The sequence below is a fragment of the Saccostrea cucullata genome, unplaced genomic scaffold, assembly GCF_032062105.1.
Source record: "Saccostrea cucullata isolate Sc308-1 unplaced genomic scaffold, CSIRO_AGI_Scuc_v1 ctg1078, whole genome shotgun sequence".
Taxonomy (NCBI): Eukaryota; Metazoa; Mollusca; class Bivalvia; order Ostreida; family Ostreidae; genus Saccostrea; species Saccostrea cuccullata.
The window spans coordinates 187,654-211,202 of record NW_026924913.1 but is presented as its reverse complement, the minus strand read 5'-3'; the positions used below and the strand labels follow the sequence as shown (position 1 = coordinate 211,202).

Here is a 23,549-nt window from a genome sequence, read left to right as displayed (position 1 = left end):
ATAGTTCTATCTAAACTTAATAGCAATTAAGGCCGGTGAATTGGTTTTTTTTCTTTATTTTGTTATTGCACATGAGTCTTTTTGCACGTTTTCTTTTATGATCTGTATTTTGTTTAAGCAAAATATTAGTTTCAAGGCTTTAGCGAGAAAAAAGTTTTTGATAAAAATATATGGACGCAAAGCCTAACACTTTGTGACCTTTCCACAGAACAATGCGTTTACCTTTAACGAGGGCACCTCATTTTTTTTTTTTTTCATTTTTCCATAAATTGTCATGCGTTTTTGACAACATGCGGTGTTAAAGCAAACGGCCAAAAAAGAGTTGCAAACTTTCTCTCTGTTTATGTATTGGTTTTTTTTTTTTTTTTTTTTTTTGCAAACTATACTTCAGGGGGCCGACTATAGTTTTTTTGTGTGAAAACTACAATAGCGAAACTCTTCATTTTTATACCATATATAACTTACATTAACTTCAGTGTACATGCAAAGTTTGGGGGAAATCTACCGTCCAGGTATTTTTGAGGGACCGTCTATTTACTATAGGATTATATAGGAAAATGCCAATTTTTAGCACTTTAAAGCAAATTATACAAATACTACAATAGACATTTTGTTCAAACTGTAATATTTGATGAGTAATACTATATTATACAATATATATAAGAAACACAAAATTCTACCGTCTTGTTACCAGAGGGGGCATCTGAAAATGCAAAAAAATTGGCAAATTTTACTATTTTTATAGAGTATTACAAAATATGACGTACACAATGGATTCAAATGAAAACATAATAAAAATTAGAGATATTCTCAAATTTCTATATTTTAAATTTCAAGAGCGTATGTTTATGACTTTTTCTTTAATAATATTTCTATTACCCCTTTCTCTAAGAGCTTCAGATTATCATAACGTCAAAAACACATTGCAACGACGTCAACATACCTATCAATTGCAAAATCGGTTAAAAAATCAGTTATATCAAATTGTAATTACATTTTCATACCTATAATTTCTTAATTTTGTTTAATTTTAATAATTAAGCGAAAAAAGTTGCATTAAAACAGTAAATACGCTTCATTTTACTATGATGCGCGAAATATTGCGCAATGGAAACTATAGTCGGCCCCCTTAAAAAGTTTCATTATTTGATGCCACGTCTTGAATTTAAACTTGTACCCGAATTTTCCTTTCTGAAGATTGGATCCGAAAAATCAGATTTCAGTATTTGACTTGATTACCATTGCGTTGAGTGACGACACAGATGGATTTGACAGTTTTACAATTCATTTCGGCTGTATTCAAACTACACAATGCATCAAAGAATCTGATTGGCCCTTTTTTATGCTCCGCCCAAATCTCAAAACGTGTTTACCATAATGGCGCATACGACATGGAAACAAACTTCTGAAGATGAAAGAAAGCGTATAATCAAGTTGTATTAGCAAGGTAAAAGCTACAGAGAGATCGTAAAACAAACTGGACGATGCACGCATACATGTACATGTACAAACATTGTTAGAGACTATGAACAAAATCAGATCGTGAAAACGCAGAGAAAAATTTCTAATAGGTCCCGAAAAGTCGCAGACTGATCTTCAGATTATCGAATACCAGAAACGGAAGAAACCCTAAATATACTGAAGAGAAATCTGACAGAAGTTATTGGACGAGCAAATTTGTACCATTAACAGTTTACCGTCTGTGAAACGAATATCTCATGTTTTGAAACACAAGCTTAATTTTTCCCACAAGAAGTTGACCATGATCCCAGATGAGACTTTACGACCAGGACACGAGCAGAGGGTAAAAGCTTTTTGGCAACCTTTTAAGGCAAGGTCATACTTTTTCGTTTCCGGTTTTAAATTTTATACACCGACATCAGACTTCCGGTTATCACTTGGACTTGGCGCAAATTTTCGGTGGTTTGTTTTAACATAAAATTCATGTGATTGAAAACAAATGCAACGATGCCCCGGTCTGAAAAAGGGACATTCAGGAAAGCTTCGTTCATGCGCAGACTTGAGGGGCTAAAGAAAGCACGAGAAGCAAGAGAAGCCCATGCCTTACGAGGTAAACATGGTAAGTACTAAGTGTCTGTATTGTGCGAGCGTTCTGCTCTATTTTTGACAGTTGGAATACGTATCAAAAGATTCGATCATTAGATTCATTTATTTTGTAAATGTTAGATGCCAAAAATGATGCTCCGTGCTTGGAAAATGATTCTTCCCCTGTCCTACGAACCGGTAATGGTCAAAGTGCAGAAAGTGCAGAGAGTTCATGGCGTGTCGGTAGACGGATTGTAGAACTCGGCACTCTTGTTGATAATTTGAAAAGAGGTTGCGTTATGTGTGGGAATGCACTTCAGCTTGTCAACACTGTAGGTGAAAGGAAGTTTGGACTAGGACAGGTATTTATTTTTATTAAATATGGTCAATGACTATGTACCTAAAAAATTCGTTTTGAAAGATGCGGCATTCCCCTTCACTTTCAGTTAACTTTTGGTCAATTGCAGGTTCTGCAGATAAAGTGCACGCATTCCAGTTGTGCCCATGTTAACGACATACCCACGGGCAGCAAACATAGGATTAAAGCAGATATGAAGCAATATGCTTGGGATGTCAACACAAAGCTGGCTGCAGGTATAAATTAGAAATTTTATCTAGACTTGCAAATAAGCAGATAAAAATAATTCAATACTAATAATACAGAAGTTAAAATGTAAAAGAATTATTTTATTTTCATTTTATTTCTGGTAATAATCTCTTAGGTATGCTAAATGGTGGTTATGGAATTACTCATGTAAATGCATTACTGGCTGCATTGAATATCCCGGGGATCACTAACAAGAGTCTTAAAAGCAGAGAAAGAGAGGTGGGGAAACACTTAGAGGAAATGGCAGGGCAGAGTTGTAATGAAGTTCTTCAAGAAGAAATGAAACTGTAATTTTTTTTTATTTATTTTGTTTGTATTGATATATAAATTATGTTTTGAATTTACATGTTAATAATATTTGATAATACATGTAATTGCACATTTGTGTTATTCATTTTGTAGGAGTGATGGAGACATCACTGTGTCTTTTGATGGTGCCTGGCAGAAGAGAGGTACTGGTAGAGGATACAATAGTCTCACTGGTATGCCCTGGTGATAATGTTATTGTTGCATGTTTTGATTCTCCCTCCTCAATAAAGATTGAGATGTAGAGTTACATATTCTAATACATGTACATGTAAATGTAGTTATATGCTAGCAGTATTTATCTTGTTACAGGTCACGCATCTCTAGTAGGAGAAAAAACTAAAAAGATAGTAAGTTTCTCTTCAAAGAGTAAAAAATGCAGAATCTGCTCAGCTGCAACAGCTAAAGGAGTTCCACCCAGAAAACACAACTGCCGAAAGAATTGGCAGGGATCGGCAAAAGCAATGGAGCCGGCCATGGCCTGTGAAATGCTGAGTGCAATCAAAGATGAAGGGTGCAAGGTAGCTTTTTATTGAATGTTTAATTTTTATCAGCAGTAATGTCAAATATGGATGTACAGTTTAGTACCATAATATACATGTACATGTATATTTAAAACTTTGCTTTTTAACTGAAGTACAAATTTCCAATGTATTTCACAGATAGGAACTTTAGTCATGGACAATGACTCAACAACCATTGCTCACGTAAAAGCCACTGTGGACCCAACCATTAATAAAAGAGCTGACAAAAACCATACAAGAAAAGGTTTTACTGGAGCTTTGATTGAGCTTGCCAACACCCATAACGTTTTGAAAAATCAAAAACTTAGAAGTCACATTGAAAGGTTTGTGTTTCTGAAGTGTAATATTTCAGTACAATATCCCTTGGTCAACTGTAGTCCAAAAAAACTTGTTACATATGATTATAAATGTTATGGCTTATTATTTTAAAAAAATAAGTGTCTTTTTCCTTCTGTTTTAGATGTTTTACGTATTGTGTACAGCAAAACAGGGGCAAGGCTAAAGATCTTGAAAATGAACTTGGCAAAATTGTTCCACATTTATATGGTAAGAGTATCAACAATATAGAAGTCATTACAAAATTAGGAAAGAAGAATGAAAATATTTTAACCAGATCTTTTTTTTAAGGTGAACACGAATGCTGTGGAACTTGGTGTCGCAGTAAAAAGACTGACTATAAGCCTCGAAATTTGCCATATGGAAAGCCTCTATCCTGCACCTTACTCCGAGAAGCTGTAGAAGCTTTATTCAAGAAATACTGCTGTAAGTCAGAGGAGCTGGCCATGATGGGATCCACCCAAGTCAATGAGAACTTTAACCATATGGTATCCACTAAAGCCCCAAAAAGATTGTAAGTACTTTGGTTACTTCTTCCTGTTTAGAACAACAGTTCTGGATATGATCTTAACAATTGAGTCTGAAATGTGAGATTCAAAGTCCAAAAGGTTTTATGGAGGTTCAGAGAGTCTACATGCTAGACTCTCAGCTACTGTTTGCCAAAAGAATATGGGTTACGGTTACATATCAGAGGTAGAAAAATGTGTTGAAAGTTTCAAGTTGATCATTTTTGAAATTTGTTTTTCATTACAGTTTGTTGTTATGTGTTATGTTTTCTTTCTTTTTTATGGCAAACCATAAAATGTTATTTGCATTTGTATTTAGTGTTCTTAAAGTATATTTTTGATTTTAATAGTTTTCCACAATAAATGTTGTAAATTATAAAAACAAATAGTCTTTAGTAAGATGTTTACAATCATGTTTATCTGCATAAACATGTACATAAAGTACCTAGAGGATGGATTTCTTAAGAAATTCACATTCAAAATTTATCCCTATTCTTATTAACCAATTTACCATTTTATTTGAATATGGAACAATCACAAAATGAAAATATTTACTAAAACATAAATTATATCTTACAGCTGAACAAGAAAATGGCATTGTCACCTGGCAATTTCACAATGAAGCATACCATCAGACTTGCCAACATGCTCAAACGGAAACGTCTCATGCAGAGTTTACCGTCCACCAAGAGACGTCGATTGGAATTAAAAGCCGCCAGATTGTCTAAAGAAGCAGCGAGGAATGTTCTAGAAGGTAGAGTTTCAGTTAAAATAGAACTGAATCAGTGTAACGTTTTACTTTAATTTATTGTTTATTGTTCACACATTTAGAGAAGCCATTGCTATTGGAATTTCAGTATTATTCACTTGAATTCTCTTTGTCACAGGACAATCATACAAGTCAGATATTGGTCTTGAGGAGGATGTTGATCTTGATAACATTGATCCAGAGCCCCTTATGATTTCTCCAGAGAGCAGCTGCTTCATGTATTTTGATTTAGAAACTACCGGACTTAGTACGATTTTTTTTCCACTTTACCTTTTTAACCTTTACTAACAAATATAAATACTTCAATTTTCAGGTTTGGTATCAAATAAACATGTATAATTTTGCTTTCAAGTAGAACATCTGACATCGTACAGATTGCTGCAGTTGGTGAAGATAGGTCAATCAATGTTTATCTGAACCCCAGTGTACCAATCTGTAAGGAAGCATCGGCTGCAACAGGTCTCAGATATGACATGGGACAGCTCACTCTTCATGGAGAACCTGTGCCTTCAACGTGTCAAGTCGATGGTTTGACCCAGTTTGTAGACTTTGTTAGAGGTTGTGAATCAAAACCAGTCATTGTTGGACACAATATTCAAAACTTTGATCTTCCAATTCTCCAGTATCATTTGCAGAGACATGGTTTACTTAAACAATTTGTTGAAAATGTTTTAGGTTTTTTAGATACATATAAACTTGCAAAGAAAGTTTTCGACAAGAAAACAATGGGGGATTTTAAGCAAGAAACCTTAGTCAGATTGTGTCTTGGGAAAAGTTATGATGCACACAATGCTCTATCTGATGTTTGTAGTTTACGCGAACTGTACGAGTCAAATTTAGCATTCAAATGTGAAGGTTCAGATATATTTACCATGAATTATTACAGTGTAAAGTCCTCATTAGTTCCACTGGTACAAGGCAATATAGTATCTACACTGATCTCTAACAGGCTTACAGCTAACAATCTAAGCCTAAACAAACTTAAACTTATACATAAGCGTGACCCCCATAGTGGGATTCAGACTGTCTTTAGTGAGGTTGTATCTGGTTCAAAGACACCAAGAATAACAAAGTCGCAGAAAATCATTGGCAAAGTTGTTGAGTATTTGAACTCTTTATAGTTCGAAATAAGTACATGTATTTTTATACAACAAAATTATATGTTTATGAGCTATACTTGCTAGAATCTACATATATGTTTTGTTACACTACATCAGTTCTTTTAATATTTTTGAGATTATAAATTGTAAAAAGAATTTTGTACTTGTATGGGAAAAAATGTAAAACAGGGAAGGGTCCCCCCAAACTATATGTGTTCTAAGTGTTTAGAAGGACCAAAATTTCAGTATTTTTTAATATTCCATTTGTATTTCATTCTGAGAATGGATCTATTTGTTACATTTTAATATTTTTCAAAGTTTGTAAAATATAATGGTAAAATATGCTATTACCGAAATGGGGGTAGGGGTATTCAAGATATGATTTAATAAAATATCTCAGGTCAACCATGATAAAATATGTGTTTTTGGTAACCTTAGATATTATTCTAGATAATTTTAAAGAAAAAATGGCATGTAAACAATATAAATTTTGGAATTTTTTCAAAATAACGCTATTATGTGGGTTTTTTTCTGATGGATGTGAGCAATATAAATGTTAAATGTTACATGTTTTTAATTGAATTGCTCAAACAATTCTCTTTGTAATTGATTATCTATTAGATTGGATGGATTATAGCACGAAACATTGTGCTTTGCTGCATACTTGAATAAAATATGAAATGTTTTCTTCTTGTGTTAAAAATTGGCATTTGAAGTTTGGGGTATATGTGCTCTCTAGCACGTAGTATGAAAATAATCCTGCAAAGGTACATGTTTTATGGGGTTTTTTTGTTGGTTAAAGAGTTGTTTCAGTTATTAGAGAGAAAAAATAAACTGTTTGACAGTTATTTCTAATAGTATTTACCTACCTTAAAACTATAATTATACACAGATGCATTTTTTGATGAGGCATCTATTATCACAACATCCGGAAATCGCTCGTACGGACATTCACACAAGAGTAAACGGGCCATTGAAGTGCAAAAATACGCAAGCTCTATAACATTTACTGTCAATATCTGCTGTGTTTTCTTCGGAATAAATTTTTACCATAATTAATGGGGCCTCGAATGCTTTAGAAATGATTGCATTTTTCAATGAAGCACTTGCCGAAAAAATTATATTGGGGGTCCGATGTTCAAACGAGGTGAGTGGTCATCATGGACAACTGCAGTTTCCACCATCAGAGACAAGGGAAACGAAGGAGTTACTGGATAACCATGGCATTAACTTGGTTTTCAGCTCCCATGCAGTCCAGAGTTCAATGTTGCAGAGCGTGTTTTTGGTTTCATGAGACAGCGTTTAAAAAATAATGAGAAATTTGTGTCACAATTTCCGGCATTAGCTATTGTAATTGCACTTGAATATTCAGTTTTCAAAGGCTACATGCCATCTTTTTTCCTAAGATGTGGTTATAAGTAATGTTTCTTGAACCTCTAAATTGTTTAGTGGCTGTTTACTGCATAGATGTAAAACTTTCATGAATAAAAGAACTTAATTGATTTTGATCCTGAGTATCAAAGATTTGTTTAAAAGCTGCAATCAACAAATTCATAGACTTGAGATTTTCTTTATCAAATTAGGATAATTAGGTCATGTTTAAAAAAAAAATGTTTGTTTCCCAATTCCAGTATCTCCCAATTGACTGACTAAAACCTGAGTCTGACTCAAAACTATTTATTCCCATGGAAACAAGTATATTTTTAATACATTCCAAGGCCATTTTAACATCATATTTGCAAGTGCTTTTGAGTTATTTGTTTTCCCATCCACCTTTTTTTCCTTATACGATTCAGTTGGGAGAGGGCGTGCAAGCAAACATTTTTTTAAAACATGGCCTTTGCTAGTAGGGCCATCATTAAAGATATTTTTGTTTGATGTACTCCGACCCCAATTTTCTCTTTTTGCTTTACAGTAATGGACAAAATTTTGACTGTCTTAAAAATCATGCTCAGAAATTTATTGTTTTTATGAAACACTAGATAGCTATACACATAATACTTATTGTCATAACAATTTCAATCAAAAAGCATCCTTATTCCTTGAGAAATTATACAAAGCAATTTTAAAAAAAATAAAATTCAAAGTGCCAATTTAAAAAGATGATTGGGTAGGGGCGATTTTGACGGGTCAGACGGAGTACATCGAACAAATCATTTTTTATTGTTGACCGTTACCATCAAATAAAACAAGAGGGCATAATCATCTGGAATTAACATTTTCTATAATCATTCAAGAGAATATAAAGTTATATTTGTTAACTTCACTGATTTTTTATCAACAAAGTTATTAAAAAAACCCACTAAAATAAAATTTCTACCTCTACATTAGTGGACGACCATTTGATTCTTTTGATTTTTTTGAGACGGATTATTTATTTTCATGCCTGTCAAGGACAGATTATTTATTTTCAAGACTATCGAGGACAGATTATTTATTTTCTTCTTTGTCTTACGTACCTTGATCGATTGATTCTAAAAAGACTAATCATTTATATACCATAGGCGGATTCAGGAGGGGGGGACGTGTATAACTTCGTTCAAGCAAGAGGTCTGGGGCCGCCTTAAGGCCCCCAGTGGGTCCTGGGTGAATCACTGGTGGAGGCCAAGGGAGGGAAATTCCCCAGAATCTCTTGGGTTTTCGGGTATTTTAAGAATAAAACCAGGACAATTATACATGTAGTGGTATTGGTTATTATGTACCAATAGTATTATTAATATTGGTCATGTCATACTTTGAATGAAGGGGGTCCAGGGGGTGAAGCCCCCTGAAGCTCGTGGGTTTTTGTGTATTTTAAGAGTAAAAACAGGCACAATTATGTAGAAATTGGTTAGTTATCTTCCAAAGTATGACATAATTAATACTAGTCATATCATACTTTGAATGAAGGAGGCCTAGGGAGCGAAGCCCCCTGAAGCTCTTGGGTTTTGTGTATTTTAAGAGTAAAACTAGGCACAAAAATATTGGTATTGTACTAAACTATGGCAATATTAATATTATTCATATCATACTTTGAAATTTTAGGGGAGGGATCATACACATGTACGCCTTCCTTAAATCCGCCACTGTATACTTTGTATTAATTTATTTGGAAGTATACTTCTTTGACAAGAAAATTTATCTTTTGTGGTGTCTAAGAATTGGCTTGTATTTAAAGTGATTCATCACATCTACTGAGTGCACATTGCCATGATGATCAACTGACTACAAGTATCCAGTCTGGTAATCTGTTTTTAAATACTATTTGGTTCTAAAATGGCGAGCGAAGCGAGCCAAAAAAATGCTGAATTGAAGATTCTGAGGTTAAATTGAACGTAAATAAAAAGGTATTTTCACAATATTCAAATATCATAAGTCAAGGTCAGATTATTTATTTTCTTTGCAGAGGAGGACAGATTATTTATTTTCAACATTTTCAGGGACAGATTATTTATTTCCAAAATCTGCCAGCCCCCCCCCTCCCGCCGAATCAAATGGTCGTCCCCTTATCAACTCGTTATTTTATTTACGGGTTTTGAATGAGCTTCTTATATGTGAACTGGTTTGTTAGACGTGTATAGTTTCTTCAGTTAATTGTTTAAATCTTTCAATTTGACAAAAAAGAAGAAACATTTCATATCATTATCAGTGCCCATTTCTTTCCTTCATGCTACGATCAACTAACACAAGCTATATGTAAATATTGGTTTTTGGTTACTTCTGATAAAAACCTTGCTTAAAATATTCAATGATTTGACAATCATAAAAAATATTTTTGTTTGATGTACTTCCAGCCACATTTTTCAAGGAGAGCAGGTATTTTTTTTATAACTGTCTTGGAAAAAATTACAGACTCCACAATTTATTGATGTTTTCAATACATGTTAAATAACTAGAGTAGGATACAGATTTACTGATATGAAAATTTTCAACCTAAAAGACCTTAGCTTTAAAATGAAACTAAATTCAGTGCTGAAAAAATTATTGCGTATGGGAGACTTAATGGGTCGGTCCGAGTACATCAAATAAATATTTTTTTTTTCTTGTTGCCTGCATGTGAACAGCTGATGGAAATTTGCATGCACACACCATTAGATAATCCAATCTCTGTAATAGCAATTTTTCCTATTGTTCAAAGACTTTTTGATTTATTTGCTGTAACTGAACTTAGACTACATGTATATGACCTTTATTTATTAAAAAAAAATGAATGGTGTCAAAGTTTATTACTGAATTTTTTTCATTCTATAAAAAGAAAATTGATAACAATTGAAATATTTAAAAAGTTGTTTTTTTTCACAAATGAAATGTGTATTCGTGATTTATCAGAATCAGAGTCTTCAAAAAAAAAATGTTGTTAACCCAAAATTTAATTACATGTACAATGAAGTGTACAATGAAATATGCAATAAACCGAGTGTTGTTTCTTGCCAACCTTGAAGCACCTAGTAGTTGTTAATGAAAGTGTCATATTTAAAATCACAAAACAAAACCAATCATTTTAAACAGCAAGAATGAACATGATGGTTCACGGTCTTATATTCATGTCCTTTGGCAATGGTGGGTTTTCAGGTGGTGGATCCAAAGGGTATGGTGGAATTTCAGTAGTACATTCAGGGGCTGTGGACGACGCAACAGGATTGGTTGGATACATATAGCTATTCCCATATACATTCCAGTGAAATGGATACACAACGTATTGGTAGGGAGTAGTAGGTGATGCTATGGGGTAGTATGGGCTGCAATGTCCAAGTTGAAAGTTTAACGGCTGTTGTTGGGTGAGTGAAATTGGTGGGCTTGCATAGTTGGGGGAGCTTTTATTTTCAGTGTTTTGATCAAGCATCTTTTTTGGAGTTGTGTCGAAGTCACCGTCAGTTACTGTACTAGACACCCTGGATTTTCCCTTCTTGATAAGATTTCTAATGTGTTCAAGAGACTGGACTTTGGGTACTTGTTCATTAGTTGCAATTTTCATATATCGCAAATCCCTTTGAAGGTTTTGAGAACCATCCTTTCCTTCATATGTCACAGAAAACAGAGCCTTTAAGATTGGATGCATGACAGATACAAAGTTACTGTTATTATGCTTTTGAAACATTTTGATGCTGTTCAGTTCATCGTTTATGTTCTTGATTCTCCTTTCTCTGTCATTTAGTTCCTTTGTCACCTAAAATGAAAATGAATAAAAATTAAAATATAAAATTCTTGTAACCACGCAATCCTTAAAAAATGTTTGTATGGAATTGCCGTCTGAGGGTTTTCATACCCATGAGGGAGGGAGGGATTTTTTTTTCAAATTGAATAATCTTTAGACTACCCCCCCCCCCTTCTCCCCGTAAATGTAAAAGACGGAGGTCACCAGTTGCATCAGGCAGAGGGAAACCAACAGCATGCAAAACTAGCAGTAAAAGTACCCAGACTTCCTCCTTTGTTGCTGGCCTTAGCAAACAGTGTAATGTTTGCCTTTCTGAGGAGGAGGAGAAGGGGTACTGGGTCGGCTGTGACCATAAATCACGCCGATGACGGCACTGGATTCATGACCGATGTCTGGGTTTCACTTTTCCCAACAAGTCGATTCTTAAAAAAGTGAAATTTATTTGTCCAAATCAATTGTAATGTAATTTATTAGTTGTAAATAATTGTTAATTGTTTGAAATTGTGCAATAAAAATGCAAAGTGCACATTATATACAGTATTTAAACCTTTTCTAGTTTGTCAAGATTTCGACAGGCTTGGTTCCAGTGCTTCTCTTTAGGCGCCTGGAGGTAGCCATTTTTTGTCATTTTGTTTCGAGACTCAAGGATAAAGTCGCATCCTTCACCTTTACTCGGATGTCCTGATTCTATAAAAATGATTTTAAAAAATTATCCTAAAGTCTTTCTCCTTTTTCTATTCATATTACTTCGATGTAACATGTTTTGGAAAAAGAGAAGACAAACTTTGGTACGCTTATGAGTTAGAGACTCATTGTCATTTATAAATTTTGAAACTTCAGCTGGTGCACATATTCTCATCAATGAATCTAACACTTCTATATGCTGGTAATTGTACTTGTTGGTGCCAAAATATAATGGTGCAAATATTAGTCTTGCAGCCATTATTTCATCAGAATTGTTCCTCCGAACACCAGCGCGAAACAAGTAAACAGAGAGAGTGTATGTGAAAATGACCTCCTGGAGAAATCTATCAATATAATGCAAGGTATCATTATTATTGGTTTTAAATGATTTTTTAAAATAAGATAAATGAATTATCTAGAAAGTGGATTCGAATTTGTAATTGGGGTCATTTACTCCGCAACACCATTGAAAGAATCCTTGAGCTGACGGTGTGCCATCAGTGCTCAAACACTGCCTGATATAAGGCAATAGTAATTCATCCCCTTCCTTTCAGGAAAAAGAAAAAACACTGTGACATTTAAGTCCGGACACGACAAAGTCCGGACTTTTAGGTACCCTTTCGAAAAGACCTACATTAGATTTTTTTCTATATTTTGGTGGGATTTTTTATTCTGACCTCATCATGTCAATCTCAACTTCCACATTGTAGTAGTTTTTTCATAAACCTCTGTCAAAACCTAAAATCCCATGGGAGAATGGCGGGATTTTTCATCCCACCAAAATCCCATGGGAGAAAAAGTACTGTGGGATAATTTCTCCCACATGGGAAAAAAAATCCCACGGTTGTTGCAAAAATGGGATTATTTTTCCCACAGGACAAAATATCCCACTAATTGATGTCAATATAGGATTTATCCCATATTTTTGGTATGTGATGGGAGAAATTATCCCACCAACCTATTAAATATATAACAAATCTGAAATAACCACAATAAGTAACCTTAAGCACCGTTAAGAGTGGTGTTTTATTTCTAGTGCCGAAGAATGTAACATGTAGTATACATGTAGTATTCTCAAAATATTTTTTTTTCATTATCATTTTTTGTTATTTACCCCCAATAAGGCATATTGTCTTGCTACTGATGATTTGTCTGTCCACCATCAGTTGCCATTCATTTTCTTTGCAGTGGTTGTACACATTGAAATGATATTTGTTATACATGTATCTATCATATGAATATCTAGGTCTACGCAGGTTATCTATGTTACAATATATTTCTTTAACTTCTCTGAATGATTATGATTATAATGACAGCTGCTAACATAATTAATTAACATGATTAATGAATCCAAGATATGAACTTCATAATTCTGACAGTACTTTTTACATGTCTTTCAATTAAAAATGTGTCAAAGTCACAGATTTGTACTTCTGTTATTGTGTTTGATACAGTCATATTTCATTATTTGTTCACATGTAACATGTAACATGCTCCTTCCTAACACTTCTTTCTGATAATAAAATGTATTTCTTTTTATTTACACCTGTTTAGTGTCTGTTGAAAGGTGAATTTACCCAAGGCTCATATACAGCTATACTATCTGTACCTGTTGATATAACTTTGACCATTTACTGATTTATATACTCACTTGCTAGTTGCTTCACTTTGTGTTGAGATGATAATGAACTAATTCAAGCATGTTAAACCAATATCTCAAAGAAATGAATATGAATGAGACTAAATTGATTTAAATGTACGTGAATTAATCCTTAAAATTTAGTCTTTAAATCAATTATTGACTAAAATCTGATCAAATCACCAAATTCTTCTTTCCGAGTTCTTGCATCTCTGTTGCGACAATTCATCAAATGATGTATTATTTTACTACGATTGCCAAGCGCAGTTGAGATCTCGGATGATTTACAGTCAACTCGTACACAAACCAAGTCGTACTTAAGGTTTAAAAAAAATTGAGGAGTCAACTCCTCTACAAAGGTTTTTTTTTATATGCCTCTGATTTTTCCTATACCATTAAGCGCAGATTATCTTTGTTTTCCCGGTGTAATTAAATCTGAGGCATCAACTCCTACATATTTTAATATTGTAAAGGTAATATATTATATATTTTAGACAACTAAATTTGATTAATAAACATCACTGCAACAAGATATACATGTATGTAAAATTTTACATTTTAACATTAGTCTTCTTTTTGTAAGTGCAAGTAATATATGTGGATATAAATGTAACTTGATATAATGCAGATAAGAAAGTTATCTTAAATATTTCAACAACATTAACAACAACAAAAATAATATTCCAAATTGGCTTAATATGATTGAGAAAAAAAAAGAAGAAAAAGAAATGGTCATTTAAAGGCAGAGAATTTTTACCGGGTGGTATTTTTATTCCAGGTGAGGGAGGGGCTAATTTTGTACAGGTGTGATTGCCTTGGAGCTAGCAGTCTACCTGCATGAATGGATACACAGTGAAATACCCTAAGGTGTCATTAACTAATTATACCTGTGATAGGGATTTTAAAACAACTTTGAATAAGTAGTAGAAAGGCTTCTCAAGTACCAAGGTATTGAATTATATATTTTTTAATGTTTAATTTAACACCCCTATCCTTGAAAAAAAATTATTATATCATATACTATAAACTGCCTTTATGAGAACTCACCATTATGACTCTTCGAGCATAACATATTAATTAAGGATTCTCCCCATGAAAATTTCAGTCCTTTAATATTTACAAATTATAATTTCAGATTTCGAAAGTTTATGCTTTTATAAGAAAAAAAAATCCCATACTTGCCAAATTTCATTCAAAAATGAAAAAGTTATGACCATTTAAGAGAAGTGAACACACCGGTACGACTGACTGCATATAGCTTTGTTATGGATTCTCCCTATGTAAATTTCAGATCTTTTACAATTTATCATGTAAGATTTACATAGTTTATGCCATTGCAAGAAATATAAAACCAATTATACTTGCCAAATTTCAGTGAAAAAGGAAAAAGTTTTGACCATTTAAGGAAACTGAACACACCGGTACGACTGACTGCATTATTATAGCCTGGTGATGGATTCTCCCTATGTAAATTTCAGTTCTCTTACAATTGATCATGTAAGATTTACAAAGTTCTTGCCACTGTTAGAAAAATAAAACCATACTTGCCAAATTTCAGTGAAAGAGAAAAAAGTTATGACCATTTAAGAGAACACACCAGACTACGTACGCCTGACTGAATATAACCTGGTGATGGATTCTCCCTAGGTAAATTTCAGTTCTCTTACAATTTATCATGTAAGATTTACAAAGTTCATGCCATTGTAAGAAAAATAAATCCATACTTGCCAAATTTCAGTGAAAAAGGAAAAAGTGTTGACCATTTAAGGGAACTTATTCAGAACACACCAGTATGACTGCATGACTGCATATAGCCTGGTGATGGATTCTCCCTATGTAAATTTCAGTTCTCTTACCGCTTATCACGCAAGATTTACAAAACTTATGCCATTGTAAGAAAAATAAAACCAAACTTGCCAAATTTCATTGAAAAATGAAAAAGTTATTACCATTTAAGAGAACAAACCCTGGTACGACTGACTGAATATAGCCTGGTGATGGATTCTGGATCCCTATGTAAATTTCAGATCTCTTACAATTTATCATGTAAGATTTACAAAATTTATGCCATTGCAAGAAAAATAAAACCAAACTTGCCAAATTTCATTGAAAAATGAAAAAGTTATTACCATTTAAGAGTTTACCCTGGTATGACTGACTGAATATAGCCTGGTGATGGATTGTGAATGTGTAAATTTCAGTTCTCTTACAATTTATCATGTAAGATTTACAAAGTTCATGCCATTGCAAGAAAAATAAAACCAAACTTGCCAAATTTCATTGAAAAATGAAAAAGTTATTACCATTTAAGAGAACACACCCTGGTACGACTGACTGAATATAGCCTGGTGATGGATTCTCCCTATGTAAATTTCAGTTCTCTTACAATTCATCATGTAAGATTTACAAAGTTCTTGCCATTGCCAAGAAATAATAAAACCAAACTTGCCAAATTTCATAACTAAAAAAAGACAAAAAAGTTATAACATTTAAGAGAACAACACACCGTTATGCGAGGTATAATTTAGTATAACTTAGTGGTGAAAGTTATAACTCAAACAAATTTCATCTTTTATTTCAATTTAAATACAACATTTGCATAAAAGTTATAAAAAAGTTATAACGACAAAAAGTTATACTTATTAAAAGTTACACAAAAAGTTATAAAAAAGTTACAAAGTTATACCTTAGTTATACTTTTAACACACCGTGGAAAAAGTTACAAATTATAGCCGATAAAAGTTATGAAAAAAGTTAAATTTATACTCGATAAAAGTTATGAAAAAAGATTACAAAAAAGTTATACCTAATAAAAGTTATCATAAAAGTTACAAAAAAGTTATACCCAAATTTCATGAAAAAAGCTACAAAAAAGTTATACCCGATAAAAGTTATGAAAAAAGTTACAAAAAAGTTATACCTAAAAATAGTTATACCTTTAAAAAGTTATGGAAAAAGTTACTGAAAAGTTATTAAAAAAAGTTATAGAAAAGTTACAGAAAAGTTATATTTTGAAAATCTACAAGAAATTTATTACAGGCACCATTTCTGTACAAAAGCACACATTTCAACAACCATTAAAGTTAATGGATAATAAATAACAAATTATGTACAGGAACTGTTGTTCATATGTAACATATTAAATACAGCGACTATTGTTGATATAATTAAAATCTTTAATAAAGTGTTTGGAACTAATTTTTTCTTTAAAATCCATTAACAAAATATAACTTCTCATTGTACACACGTTATCACATTAAAAATGAACAATATATATCCCTATGAAAGTTGTTCCATATCACAATTCTTTTAATAAATGGGCAGCATTCTTATGGAGGGAGTCCGATATCACATTAAACATTGGAAAGTAAATAGACCCACTAAGGAAATTCATTGCAAGTTTCGTATCACATTCAACATTCGATAATAAATATACCCACATAGGAAATTCATCATAATTCTCATATCACATCAAACATTGGATGATAAATATACCCACATTTAGGAAATTTATGCCATTGCAATTAAACATTGGATGATAAATATACCCACATAGAAATTCATCATAATTCTCATATAACATCAAACATTGCCAAATTTCAGGAAATTCAAAGTCAGAATCAATTAAACATTGGCTACGCATTCAATATGGACAGATCACATCCTAATGAAGTGAATTCACTATCACATTATTTTAAGGAAAAAAGTTAATGTCATGGAAGGATATCACATTACGGATTGAAGCAATGGATTCTGTTTCCTGTTCTGTAGGCTGACCAGGGAACTGATCTTTCCTCATCGAAAACTTGATTTGGACAATCTCTTCCCTTAACAACAGCATAGTCTAAAAGAAATATATAAATTAATCAGCTTGATTGCTTCATTGAAAAAAATGAATATTTAACACAAAATAAATTGCATATCATTGTTTTGAAAATCACAAGCAGTTCGTTTTTACCAAATAGAGCATTGAAAAATGTAAGTGTGACTGATTATTTTAATTCTAAGTAAAAGGAATTTGTCATTATTGTTAAAAATTCGTTATTTTTTATTCTTACCAACAATAGTCTTCAAAATTTACTTGCCATCCTTCTTTTCCAAATATAAAAGGTTTCCTTGCCTCACAATTTCATTTGTGTAAAACACAGACATCAAACGTTTTCCAGTTCCACTGGTTTTTTTGTTGAGGGCCCGCACATCTTTTGGGTAAACGTAGATCCCACTACCAGGCATTAGCTCCATCATCTAGATAATCAAAAAAAAAAATTAATTACGGTACCAAAAATATACACTTTTAAAAGTACCAAAGTTTCACAAAGCAAAAACTTCCAATCATCTTTGTCATGTCATTGTACCTAGTAAAGTATTACAGAGTTAAATTGTGTTCTCTCAATTTGTTCTTTTGAATGATAATTGACTTTTTGTGAAAACCAGAAATCATACATTTGTTTCAGAATATTTGTAAAACAAGCTTTTAGGATAACATTCATATTTTGATATGTTTGACAATCAAATAATCATATTTTTTCATTTACTAGTCCCTTATTCTCATTCCGTTTATCTGAAGAATGACCTATTCTGAACATACTAGCCATTTCAATTTGATGTGACCACTCCCATCATGAAAATATCTAAGCAGACAGTTTAAGGGGAAATATTATCAGGTTTTACATAGGTTTATCATATCCTACCAAATGGTATTTAACAGGGGTAAAGGTATTAGTGAAATTTTGACCTCATTTTCAAATGCCTTCTCATGAAAGAACTTGACCAACATTCTATCAACCTTTTGTTTCTTAAACTTATAAAAATCTGGATAGTGTTTCTTTAAATTTTTTATGCCTAATCATTGTAATTCCATCCAAAACTTACACTATGGTTCTGTATATGCTATCTCCTTTGATCCTACCTGCACGTCCTGCTCTGGTATCCATCTTTCTGGGTATTCCATTCACCTATAAATAAAAAATATTTATTTTAAATAGAGTCAATGAATCCCATGAGACAACAGTGTAAGTCTTGCAATTAAAATTTAATCATATTAAATAAATTTTAAAAACAGTGTTTATTTAATGCATTATTATTTTAGAAATCATAAATACAAATACTTACCAAATTTTAGACGTTTTCTGTTGAAGTTCCTCCCTAGCTTGGAAAAGCTGTCTTTTCACCTCCTCTAGCTCCCTCTCCTTTTCCTTTAAAGCAGCCTTGCAGCAATCACACTGCAACACAAACTAAAAAGTAAAGTAACACTTATAGAAAATGCAGAACACATCATCAGGTTTCCATCTGTGAGTAAAAAGTATGAGATTTGAAATAAAATGAGATTTGAAATATTATATAACACAAATCCACTGTACCTCATCTGTATTGTCAGCTGTGTTTTCTAGGAACTCGTCCAGTATCTGGTTTCCTCTGGAAATTTCCTCAGACATCCCTTTAAAGAAATCATAATGTTACTTTAAAGATTCCATAAAATCATGGGGAAAATCATTGAACATTAGGCAATGACAAGAACCTTTTTTTGGCAAATTTTAAATGCAATTTACTGTTGTAAATAGTGTAACTTGTTATCAAATTGATTTAGATTTTCTGACAAATCTAATAATTTATATTACATCTTAAACTTAAAGATTACTTGTGCCAGCTTAATATAAATCAAATTACCTCAGCAAAGGAAAGGCGTGTAGCTGACTTCTTCTTTGGTAGTAGTCTCTCTTGTTTTTCTTGATTGGTGTCAACTGGATTTGACTGGTGATCTGGTGGCTGTCCAAAACGTCTAAAGCGGGGCTGTATTGGAGTTGCATCGGGGTCTGAATCAGAGTGCTCTGGTAGACAGTTGGCCTGGACGTTGTTGGGATGTTGCTGTTTAGGACTGTTGACTTTGTCTTTTTGTGAACTGAGGGTTTGGACATCAGCTGATGGTTGTTGCTTGGCTAAGTCATGATGCTAATATTTGTTGCTGATAAGGTGAATTCTGGTGGAACTGTTGCTGGTGTGGCGTTCCCTGGTGGAACTGTTGCTGGGATGGCGTGCCCTGGTGGAACTGTTGCTGGTGTGGCGTGCCCTGTTGGAACTGTTGCTGGTGTGGCGTGCCCTGGTGGAACTGTTGCTGGTGTGGCATGCCCTGGTGGAACTGTTGCAGGTGTGGCATGCCCTGGTGGAACTGTTGCTGGTGTGGTGTGCCTGGGTGGAACTGTTGCTGGTGTGGTGAGCCCTGGTGGAACTGTTGCTGGTGTGGCATGCCTGAGTGGAACTGTTGCTGGTGTGGGTCGCCCTGGTTCTGTCCATGGAATTGCTGCTGCTGTGGGTAGCAGAGGTTAGGTTGAAAATGCTGTTGAGAGTTCTCATGGTGTGAATGAAACTGTTGATGAGAAGGGCTTGGACCATCTAGAGGCAGTAGCTGCTGTCCATTGTTGGGTCGAAATGGATGGTATGTCTGATTTAGAGATGGAGCTGGTTGGTTAATATTGTTGTTCGAGTGTTGTTGAGATGGGAACTGAGTCTGAGGGTGACGCTGAGATGACTGATCCTGTTGATTTGTGGAAGGGGTCTGAAAAGTTATTTATACAAAATTACAAATGTATTTGTTTAAGTTTATTTGAATTTAATTGAAATTTTACTTTAAATAATTGTTTTTCACAAAAAATGTGAGCAATTTGCCTGAAATATTTAGCTTAATATACCTAAAGTAAGTGATATCAGTAATATCAAATAAACCAGTGATTAGAAAAATAAAACCATACTTGCCAAATTTCAGTGAAAGAGAAAAAAGTTATGACCATTTAAGAGAACACACCAGAGTACGTACGCCTGACTGAATATAACCTGGTGATGGATTCTCCCTAGGTAAATTTCAGTTCTCTTACAATTTATCATGTAAGATTTACAAAGTTCATGCCATTGTAAGAAAAATAAAACCATACTTGCCAAATTTCAGTGAAAAAGGAAAAAGTGTTGACCATTTAAGGGAACTGAACACACCGGTATGACTGCATGACTGCATATAGCCTGGTGATGGATTCTCCCTATGTAAATTTCAGTTCTCTTACCGCTTATCACAAGATTTACAAAACTTATGCCATTGTAAGAAAAATAAAACCAAACTTGCCAAATTTCAGTGAAAAATGAAAAAGTTATTACCATTTAAGAGAACAAACCCTGGTACGACTGACTGAATATAGCCTGGTGATGGATTCTGGATCCCTATGTAAATTTCAGATCTCTTACAATTTATCATGTAAGATTTACAAAATTTATGCCATTGCAAGAAAAATAAAACCAAACTTGCCAAATTTCATTGAAAAATGAAAAAGTTATTACCATTTAAGAGTTTACCCTGGTATGACTGACTGAATATAGCCTGGTGATGAATTGTGAATGTGTAAATTTCAGTTCTCTTACAATTTATCATGTAAGATTTACAAAGTTCATGCCATTGAAAGAAAAATAAAACCAAACTTGCCAAATTTCATTGAAAAATGAAAAAGTTATTACCATTTAAGAGTTTACCCTGGTACGACTGACTGAATATAGCCTGGTGATGGATTCTCCCTTTGTAAATTTCAGATCTCTTACAATTTATCATGTAAGATTTATAAAGTTTATGCCATTTTAAGAAATATAAAACTATACTTACCAAATTTCAGTGAAAAAGGAAAAAGTTTTGGCCATTTAAGGGAACTGAACACACCAGTATGACTGCATGACTGCATATAGCCTGGTGATGGATTCTCCCTATGTAAATTTCAGATCTCTTACAATTTATCATGTAAGATTTATAAAGTTTATGCCATTTTAAGAAATATAAAACTATACTTACCAAATTTCAGTGAAAAAGGAAAAAGTTTTGGCCATTTAAGGGAACTGAACACACCGGTATGACTGCATGACTGCATATAGCCTGGTGATGGATTCTCCCTATGTAAATTTCAGATCTCTTACAATTTATCATGTAAGATTTAGAGAGTTTATACCATTGTAAGAAATATAAAACCATACTTGCCAAATTTCATTGAGAGAGGGAAAAATTATGACCATTTAAGAGAATACACCATTGACTGGGTATAATCTAATGATGGATTCTCCAAATATAAGAAGATATTGAAAAATATATTATACATGTATGAATTCTTAGTTATCATGGTTATTGAAATAAGTTGCAACAGATTTTTTAATGAGTCTTACATCAGAGACATAAATACCAGATATTACTAGGTCTCTGCTCACATCCAAATATACTGAATTTTTCACTTAAAAGATATAATTTTCATGACTGTTTTCATTGGTAATTACACAATATAATTATCAATTAATAAAATTTCAAAAAATAGTATCTATTAATAATGATAATTAATATTTTATGTATGTTCATCAATCAACACTTTGAAATGTGCTCTTTACTTGGAAAACTTTTGAAAATAATTTTGAGAGTAGTTACTCTGAAACAAGCTACCAGGGTATGTATACACAATTGGATTAAATAAACAGGAAACGGCACGTGTAATGATCAGTCATGCAGTGTGGAGATGAATTCTGGAATATATGTGTATATCATCGTATAGACTTAAACTCTGAAAGGTGTGAGAACCTTCCTTCGGGCAAAATTTCAATATATTTAGAAAGGTGTGAAATTTAAGGTGTGAAATTCACTGATTTCAGGTTGATTGCTCTTGTACAAAGTTAAAAAGATTTTTTAGAATTAATTAATTGAAAATCCATCTGCAAATCATCTCTTTCATAACAACACTAATAAAAGGGATTTTAATTAAGACTGCTTTTCAAGATTCAACACTCCTGCAATTAAATCAATCGGGTACTGCTTTGCATGTAAGCATTCAGTGGTCAGGCTATCAATGGCTTCCTCTCTCTCTTTTTCTCTCTCTTGACACAGTATAAAATTATTGCATCAGCGGTATGAGAGAGAGAGAAAACATCGCACACGGCCGGGAATTTAAAAAGTTTTGATTTGGGTCATTTTAATGAAAATTGTCAGTCGGTCGGGAGAAAGCAACTAAACACTTTATTTGAAAAGATGACATCATTGTTATTTTTTAATCGTTCTAGAAAGACCACATACATGTACATATTTTTAAAAAAAAATTATTCTGTTACATATGTTAATTAGTTGTATATCAATACTTGAGGGAAAGTTTCGATCGAATAGATCAAGTAAAATGCATACTGAAATAATCAGGCCTCTGAAAGCCTTTTCTGTTTTCTTTTTGGATGGGATGGGGTTTTAAATAAATTCTATAATTTTGTTCCATAAAATTCGCAGCGTAATTGAAACGTCGGGAAGGGTGTGTGTGTCCCTTTTGTTGTTGTTGTTGTTGTTGATTACAGAATTACGATAAAAAGTATAAGGAATATTAATTTAGCTTTCCGTTATTTCGCGAGTGTAGATGGTGTAGTTTTCTCTTCTTTACTTTCAATACCAATTGAACTGTTGCCTGAAATTTTTAGTAATTGTGCATTCTATAACTCTCATTGCGTCCAACATCATTTAATTTAATATGAAGAATTAAGTGTATATTTGTATAAATTTAAAGAAGCAATATAACTTTTTTTTCTTTTATTAAAGAAGCAATATAACCTGAAAACAAGAGGGAAAAAAATTAACAAATTTAATTTTTAATACCTGTTAATATAAATAAAAAAAAAAAATTAAACATTCTTGCTATCTTTGTATACTTCCTCAGATGAGGTAGAAATGATGAACCATATATAATTTTAAAATCTGAAACTTGTTCATGTAGACAGTGCTCGAAGACGGGACTAGACGATTATTATTATGCAATCAAGAAGAAATGGCAGGTGTCACTATGTAGGTGTGGATCCGAATACTGTAATATACACATGTGCGTGTATATGTATACCCTCGGAATACAGTCTGAGG

The 23,549-nt window shown here is 33.0% G+C and overlaps 4 protein-coding genes across 4 annotated transcripts; 3 read left to right on the top strand and 1 right to left on the bottom strand.

Moving 5' to 3' along the window:
• The first annotated feature begins 1,917 nt into the window (after positions 1–1,917).
• Positions 1,918–2,651, top strand: LOC134267601 (uncharacterized). The gene is made up of 3 exons (XM_062749804.1): positions 1,918–2,080; positions 2,188–2,408; positions 2,514–2,651. Exons 1-3 carry the CDS (start codon positions 1,969–1,971, stop codon positions 2,649–2,651), a joined length of 471 nt encoding a protein of 156 aa, XP_062605788.1. The 5' UTR covers positions 1,918–1,968.
• LOC134267595 (uncharacterized) lies at positions 2,649–4,337 on the top strand. Its single transcript, XM_062749798.1, has 6 exons — positions 2,649–2,940; positions 3,056–3,135; positions 3,272–3,480; positions 3,622–3,806; positions 3,944–4,029; positions 4,111–4,337. The coding sequence occupies exons 1-6, from the start codon at positions 2,771–2,773 to the stop codon at positions 4,335–4,337; spliced, it is 957 nt and encodes a 318-aa protein (XP_062605782.1). The 5' UTR covers positions 2,649–2,770.
• A 1,230-nt stretch (positions 4,338–5,567) lies between these two features.
• Positions 5,568–6,215, top strand: LOC134267600 (uncharacterized). Its single transcript, XM_062749803.1, has one exon. The coding sequence runs from the start codon at positions 5,568–5,570 to the stop codon at positions 6,213–6,215; it is 648 nt and encodes a 215-aa protein (XP_062605787.1).
• Positions 6,216–19,592: 13,377 nt separating this feature from the next.
• On the bottom strand, positions 19,593–23,141 carry LOC134267599 (sex-determining region Y protein-like). Its single transcript, XM_062749802.1, has 2 exons — positions 23,136–23,141; positions 19,593–20,204 (listed from the first exon to the last, which is right to left on the bottom strand). Exons 1-2 carry the CDS (start codon positions 23,139–23,141, stop codon positions 19,593–19,595), a joined length of 618 nt encoding a protein of 205 aa, XP_062605786.1.
• Positions 23,142–23,549: the final 408 nt, after the last annotated feature.

Coding starts and splice junctions, on each gene's coding strand:
- LOC134267601 (XM_062749804.1), top strand. CDS start 1,969: ATGCCCCGGTCTGAAAAAGGGACATTCAGGAAAGCTTCGTTCATGCGC. Junction 2,081..2,187: donor TGCCTTACGAGGTAAACATG/GTAAGTACTAAG, acceptor TGTAAATGTTAG/ATGCCAAAAATGATGCTCCG. Junction 2,409..2,513: donor GGAAGTTTGGACTAGGACAG/GTATTTATTTTT, acceptor GGTCAATTGCAG/GTTCTGCAGATAAAGTGCAC.
- LOC134267595 (XM_062749798.1), top strand. CDS start 2,771: ATGCTAAATGGTGGTTATGGAATTACTCATGTAAATGCATTACTGGCT. Junction 3,136..3,271: donor AGGATACAATAGTCTCACTG/GTATGCCCTGGT, acceptor ATCTTGTTACAG/GTCACGCATCTCTAGTAGGA. Junction 3,807..3,943: donor CTTAGAAGTCACATTGAAAG/GTTTGTGTTTCT, acceptor CTTCTGTTTTAG/ATGTTTTACGTATTGTGTAC.
- LOC134267600 (XM_062749803.1), top strand. CDS start 5,568: ATGGGACAGCTCACTCTTCATGGAGAACCTGTGCCTTCAACGTGTCAA.